Source organism: Vicia villosa, linkage group LG5 (assembly GCF_029867415.1).
Source record: "Vicia villosa cultivar HV-30 ecotype Madison, WI linkage group LG5, Vvil1.0, whole genome shotgun sequence".
Taxonomy (NCBI): Eukaryota; Viridiplantae; Streptophyta; class Magnoliopsida; order Fabales; family Fabaceae; genus Vicia; species Vicia villosa.
This window is the reverse complement of record NC_081184.1, coordinates 65,294,227-65,301,716: the sequence shown is the minus strand read 5'-3', so window position 1 is coordinate 65,301,716 and position 7,490 is coordinate 65,294,227. Positions and strand designations below refer to the sequence as shown.

General features: G+C 35.0%; 1 protein-coding gene across 2 annotated transcripts; it reads left to right on the top strand.

The window, feature by feature from the left end:
• Positions 1 to 1,861: 1,861 nt before the first annotated feature.
• On the top strand, positions 1,862 to 6,035 carry LOC131601722 (G-type lectin S-receptor-like serine/threonine-protein kinase At4g03230). Of its 2 annotated transcripts, XM_058873592.1 has the most exons (8): positions 1,863 to 3,299; positions 3,444 to 3,923; positions 4,044 to 4,187; positions 4,280 to 4,488; positions 4,561 to 4,768; positions 4,869 to 5,106; positions 5,265 to 5,415; positions 5,496 to 6,035. In XM_058873592.1, exons 1-8 carry the CDS (start codon positions 1,973 to 1,975, stop codon positions 5,778 to 5,780), a joined length of 3,042 nt encoding a protein of 1,013 aa, XP_058729575.1. In that variant the 5' UTR covers positions 1,863 to 1,972; the 3' UTR covers positions 5,781 to 6,035. The 2 variants fall into 2 exon arrangements, with proteins under 2 accessions (XP_058729576.1, XP_058729575.1); XM_058873593.1 differs by lacking the exons at positions 4,280 to 4,488; positions 4,561 to 4,768 and having other exon boundaries at positions 1,862 to 3,299.
• Positions 6,036 to 7,490: the final 1,455 nt, after the last annotated feature.

The window sequence follows — 7,490 nt, the reverse complement described above, 5'->3', positions numbered from 1 at the left end:
CAATCTCCTCGACAATGGAATAAGAGATTCGACAAGTTCACGGCACGCATAAGTTTCATTAGAAGTCAGTTTGACCACTGCGTTTACTTCAGATTTCGACCTGGTAATTCATTTGTTATTTTGTTGCTTTATGTGAATGATATTCTCATAGCAAGCAACAATGTCGAATATGTGATGAGGGTGAAGGCTGAACTCAATAAGGAGTTCGATATGAAGGATCCAGAAGTTGCTTCCAAGATTCTTGGAATTGACATTCGAAGAGATAGAAAGAAGTCAAAGTTATGTTTATCTCAAGAGGCATATCTACGAAAGATTCTCGAAAAGTTTGGTATGTCGAATTCGAAGCCAGTTGTGACTCCGACAAACCCTCAATTCAAGCTGAGTATTGATCAGTGTCCCAATACTGATGTTGAAAGAGCCTATATGAGTAGCATCCCATATGCTAATATAGTTGGTTCTTTGATGTATGTTATGGTCTGTACTAGACCCAATATATCATATGCAGTAAGTCTTGTAAGCAGGTACATGGCGAATCCTTGAAAGGCTCATTGGCAAGCATTGAAGTGGATTTTAAGGTACATAAATGGGTCTCTGAACAGGGTCGTAATTTATGGTGGAGCCTTGGGTGAAAATAGTAAAGCACTAATCGAAGGATATGTCAACTCTGATTATGCAGGTTGTATGGATTCTAGAAAGTCTATTTCTGGATATGTTTTCACCATGTTTGACACAACAATTAGTTGGAAAGCAACACTTCAGAAGGTTGTTGCCCTATCAACCACTGAAGCGGAGTATATTGCCCTAACTGAAGATGTGAAAGAAACATTGTGGCTTGAAGGTTTTGCTAAGGAGCTGAAACTTCAAGGTAAAGGTATCATTGTTAAATGTGATAGTCAAAGTGGAATACACCTGTCGAAGAACTCAGCCTATCATGAGCGAACTAAGCACATTGATGTGAGGCTGCATTTCGTCAGAGGAGTAATCGAGCGTGGAGAAGTCTAAGTGCTGAAGGTTTCGACTGAGGACAATGCTGCTGATACGATCACAAAGACATTACCGAGTTGCAAGTTTTTTCACTGTATGCAGTTGATAAAGCTGCATGAAGAAAGCTAGTTTGTTCCCTTGATGTTGTAGAGTTAGGTCCAAGGTGGAGATTTGTGAGATATTGGATCGAACTCTAGTATGGTCGAAGGATTAAGCATGAAGTCGAAGGTTGTTCACATGCTTGTGTCGAAGATGCTAGAGTTGTTAGCATGTTAAATTAGGTTTATTGTTTAAACTCTAATTTGTTAAGTTAGCTTGTTTATTAAGTTGGCTTGTGTAATGAGCCTTGTGGAAAAAGCTCATTAGTTAGTATGTTAGGTTTTATTATAAATAGCATACTAGTCTCTCATCATTGCTAAGTTGCAAATCCTAATTTAGGGTGAGAGAGGTTATTTCTTATTCTTGTAAACTTGTAATCTTGTTTTAAGAGAAAATAAAAGAATAGCAGTTAGAACCAATTCTTATGTTCTTCTTATCTTCCCTAATTCCTATTATATTTTGTTCTTGACATCGTTTTTCACAACATCATAAAATATATTATTTGTATTACTAATATTTATAAACTAAATAGTTTATTTATAATTTAGTTATTTATTTCTGAATAATTTATTCAACAATGAGTAAAAATAAATGAAAGAGCAAATTTCTATGTGGAGTAAAAATTAATTTATAAGTGCTACTTCTAAATTTATTAAAGTGATTATTTTTTATTGATTGTTGAGTAAATTAACCTTAGTTTTTAAGAGTTACCTAAGGCTCATCTAATGAAATGAAAAACACAAGGACCTCTTTGATTTGAAAAATGTGTATTATCTTTATGAAGACCAAATAATTGTTTGATGGAAGAAGAGGTAGGGTCATGGCCAATGATTGCGTTAATTGAGAACCCAATGCCAGAAACCAATGAGTTCTAATCAAATAGACTTTCATGTCCAGTAACATGAGAACTGTTTTTCTCTTCTTCAACCTGTATACTTGTTGGTTATTGATATGCTCTTCTCAGTTGTGTTTAGCAGGAGATACTTTGAGCGCTGGCAAGAATATTACCGGCGATGAAACCATTGTTTCATCTCGAAAAGTATTTGAACTAGGCTTTTTCACTCCCAGCATCAATGGTGGCGGTTTAGAAAGCTTCTTAGGCATATGGTATCACATACAAGATAGGTCAAGAGAACAGCCACAAAAACCAACAGTAGTGTGGGTTGCTAACAGAGACAAACCTATAGCTTTTAATGCAACTGGAGTTTTCAAAATAGCTGAGGATGGGAATCTTGTAGTTGAAGACACATCCGGTAATAACAATACCTATTGGTCATCCAATTTCAAGTCCAAAGTCAAATTCTCTTCTAATTCTTCACCAAAAAACAAGACAATGAAACTTCTGGATTCTGGGAACCTTGTGTTATATGATGATGAAAACATGGTAGTGAAACTCTGGGAGAGCTTTGAAAATCCTACTGACACATTCCTACCAGGTATGAAGATGGATAGGAATCTAAAATTAACTAGTTGGAAAGGTGACGATGACCCAGGAAGCGGGAATTTCAGTTTTAAGATGGAACGAATAGGGGACACCCGTTTCGTAATCATGAACAGAGACCAAATTTATTGGGAGAGCGAAGAGTACGGAACATTGAATTTCCAAGTAAATAATCATGAATCTGAAGACATCAGCTCAGTGGTTTACAGCTTGTTGACCAACTTAAGCTTGCCTATACTGAACAACACAAGGTTGCTCCTCAATTCAACAGGTGTGATACAATGGGTGGACAATTCCTTGCAAGGTGAATCGTTGGTACGGTGGAAGCAGCCAAACACCAAATGCTTAACATATAACGTTTGTGGAAACTTTGCTAGCTGTAACGACAATGATAAGGTATGCAAATGTTTACCTGGGTTCAACACCGATTTGTTGACAGATTCTTCTCTACCAGACAAGGCAGGTTGTACGAGGAGAAAATCAGCACCGTGTACTACAAATGATACAGTGTTCTTGAACTTGAACATGATTAAAACAGGAAGGCCAGATATAAAGTTTGCTGTAGAATATGAAGAAAGTTGCAAAAACAAGTGCCTTGAGATGTGTCCACAGTGCCAGGCCTACTCATATGCTCCACTTCCTACTGATCGCCGGCGTACTTTTAATCCTTCAAACTGTTGGATCTGGACACACAATTTAACTACTCTTAAAGAAGACTACACAAATTGGGATCCTAATCGGAGACTCATTGTCCTAGTTGATAAATCAGACATAGGTATTTATCCATCTGATGATTAAATTAGATATTTCAAAATAATTTCTTTAAAACTAAAGACCATTTTTACATTATTTCTTTTTGAATTTGTGTTTTTGTATCTAACAAACATATGTGAAAGACTCGTTTTATTCACTTTTGCAGCAACAACTCCAAGAACTTGTGAGCCTTGTGGTTCAAACCCAGTTCCTTATCCTCTTAGTACCGGACCCAATTGTGGAGACCCCACATACTTCAACTTTAGATGCAATCCCTCGATGGGTCAACTTAGCTTCACCAATGATACCACCAGCAACAACATCAGTGTTAATTACAGAGTTATTCGTGTAGCGCCAAGTTCAAAAACGTTTACCATTTATAATGAGGATAATACTTTTAATCAATATTGTGGAGAAGGGTCTCAATACAAAGGAAGTCTTAAGATTTCTCCACCATTTCGCATTTCCAGTGACAATCTGTGCTATGAACAGGTGGTAATTAGTTGGAATCCGCCTTCGGAAGAACCCATTTGTGATAACTCTGCTGATTGCCATGGTTGGAACCATTCTACCTGTAGTAAAGGAAACAGGTGTCTTTGCAATGCAAACTATTATTGGAGTGGCGAGTCTTTAAATTGTACAGAAAGTAAGTAAATGATTTTTTTTTTACAGGTGGCATGTTGAACCATTGAGGATAGTTTAAGGATAATTAACCATTAAACCCTATATATACTTCACAAAAAATAACTTGTTTGCATTTATTCAGTGCTTAAATCGTCAACAGGAGGGAAATCTAAAAGCTCATTCTATTTGATTCTTGGATTAGTTCTTACCGGTACGGTTACTCTTGCCTGCATCATTGTTTTTGCTTATGCATGCAGAAGAAGAATAGCTCATATGATTAAGAAAGGTCAGAATCTTTATTTTTTTTTATATGTATGAATCTTTGTAAGTTTAATTTTTAATGAAGCTTATATCTATATATTTAATCAATGAGTTTAGATAGCGAAAACGTACAAAGAAATACTAGAGGGCGATTTTACGACAGTGAAAGACATGTGAAAGACTTGATAGACATGGAGGGATTGGAAGAGAATGATAATGAGGGAATTGAAGTTCCCTTTTTTGATTTTGAGAGCATACTAATAGCCACAGATGAGTTTTCAGATGTAAATAAACTTGGAAAAGGTGGCTTTGGGCCAGTTTACAAGGTGATTGATTTTCCTTTTTTTTCTTAAAATCTTTTCTGTCAAACTAGAATTTAATTTAGGTAACTTTTTTAGGGTAAGCTTGGTGGTCAAGAAATTGCCGTAAAGAGACTTTCGAGTGTTTCGTCACAAGGCTTACAGGAATTTAAGAATGAAGTTGTTTTAATTGCCAAACTTCAACATCGAAATCTTGTTAAACTACGGGGCTACTGCGTAAAAGGAGTAGAAAAAATTCTACTTTATGAATATTTGCCTAACAAGAGCTTGGACTTATTGATATTCGGTTGGTCTCTAATTTTATGTATCACTTATGATATTTTGGTTGCTTAGATTACATTGGCTAATCAGTTTTTTCTGTTAATTTGAAATTAAAATGTTCAAAGATCCAACAAAGAGCGTAATTTTAGATTGGCAAATGCGGTTTGATATAGTTCTCGGAATCGCACGTGGACTGCTCTATCTTCATCAAGATTCAAGACTTAGAGTTATTCATCGAGATTTGAAAACCAGCAACATTCTTCTGGATGAAGATATGCAACCTAAAATATCAGATTTTGGACTAGCAAGAATATTTGGAGGCAAAGAAACTGAAGCGAGCACAGAAAGGGTTGTTGGTACATAGTAAGTACAGTTTTAGTATTTTTACTCCTATTTTTCTTTGCTATGCATTCAAATTGAAATTCTCCTTGTATTTTTTTGTTGCTAAATTATATGTCTTTCGTTTATTGAGATATTTAGTTGCTTTATTTTACATGTGACTGATTTTTGTGTGTTGATAGTGGATATATGTCTCCTGAATATGCGTTGGATGGATATTTCTCAACAAAGTCAGATGTTTTTAGTTTTGGTGTTGTCTTGCTTGAAATCATAAGTGGAAAAAGGAACACTGGATTCTATCGGTCTAAAGAAATTTCAAGTCTTCTTGGTTATGTAAGTATCTATCATTTTGCATTAAATTTTTACTTTCTACTATTAATGTTTTTTATTCATAGACCTATATTTTATACCAGGCTTGGAGATTATGGAGAGAGGAAAAATTGCAAGATTTAATCGACCCATCTCTACATGATTCTTACAATGAGAATCAATTTCTCAGGTGTTCTCAAATAGGACTGTCATGTGTACAAGATGAACCAGATGATCGTCCACACATGTCAAATGTGGTGACCATGCTAGACAATGAAACTACAATTCTTTCAATTCCTAAACAACCAACTTTTTTTACACGTAAAGACATATCAAGCACAGCTTCTTCAAGTCAACAGTATGATGCTACCATTCAAGAAGGTCGATAAAAGATATAACATGGCTCCAGTTGGATTCCTAAGAATCAAAAAATTGGTTTCAAGTGATCATTAGCAAAATGGATGTAGGGGAATATAGGATGTATAAATATCATTTTTGTCTATTTATTGTTTTAATTTTATATTATTTCCTTAGTTAAACTTGTGTAATTTAGGGCACAATTGCATTGGCAATTATCTTGCATCCATAACAAACATTATTGGAAATGAATTGTTAGCATTATTTCATTTTGGATCTTGATATCATGATTTTCACGGTGTTTTAAATTCTATGAAAAACAATAAAAGCGTATCCGGATCCATAACAGCGATTCTTGTCTGGTTTTCGATTCTTGATTTCAATTGTTCTCTCCTCTCTTCCTTCTTCCATATGTGTATCTTTGATGATGAAGATACTTTTATGTATTTTTGAGAAATGAAAAGGAATGAGAAAAGTTGGTGTTTCTTGTCTAAAGATGTCCTTTTATAGACACTTCATTCCAACAATCACATTCTATCTCAATAGTTATGTCCCAACAGTCATAAAGAGAGAGAAGAGAGATTTGTATTTTGAATTTCAAAATAAAACCCCTTTGACTTAATTACCAATTAAACCCAAACAATCATCACATTTAGGTATCTTTATTTAAAGCCAAATTTTATTTACAAGAGTCACACCTAATTAATTAATAAATTAATATTAATCCAATAATCTCACACTTGACTCATGTGACAACTTGATGTTTCAATCTTATACCATAATTGTACACCATTCATTGAAAGCACCAAGTCATTATCTTTAATGAATTGAAATAATCAGATCCTGGCGGTCACAAATTATTCATCAACTTGATTTCTTCCATGTATCACAAATCTATTCATTTCAAATAACTTTAGGGGATACAATAATGTGTCTTTCATGTCTTTTCAAAGACACCCTAGTCATCACTGTAGCGGGGAAAATCTGATATCGAAGCCATGGGATTGACTCGAATCAATATTCCGTTTGAAATCGCCACCGCGCTTTATTTTTTCAAAGGAAAAGGGAAAAGAACGTAAAACCCAAAGTTTTGTTTTTAAAACAAGAAAGAGATCTCAGGTACGGGTGTTGATTATATGAGGGGAAGGTTTAAAGCACCCCTCATATCTGTGGTACTCCACAGGAACCTTTTTGAAAATCTGTGTGTGTGTGTGTGCTAAAAAAGGGTTTGTTTTATTTTTAAAATAAGCTCGGCAAAGCGTTTAGCTTTGGGCCTACATACCTCCTCGGTGCAATGGAGAAGTCAGAGCTAATGTAGTTCCGCTTTTGGGAAAAAACATTTTAAAAACGAATAAACACTTTGTTGTCGTTAGAGAGAAATACTCAGCCATTGATCTTGAGCATGAGAACAAACAAGTTCTTTGCATCGCAAATGAAAGAAGGGCTCCAACTCGGATAAAATCAACGAGTATGCCACTAGCTCTCTCACGCGGAAAAGATCTTGTTATTATCAATCAATTTCAAAATCGTGGGGTATAATCACTCGTTTCGACAATTAACGGTGTCTAAACTTTTGAAGAAAAGCCACTAAGGGCGAAAGATATTTTTAAGAAAAAGGTTTTGAAAAGATTGCAAACATAAGAATATTTTGGAAAAAGGGAGAAGATTTTGAAAATTTAAGAATGGGAGGAGATGAAGAGGCTAACCTAATGCATAAAATAAAAGCTAAGGAAAGAAACGGT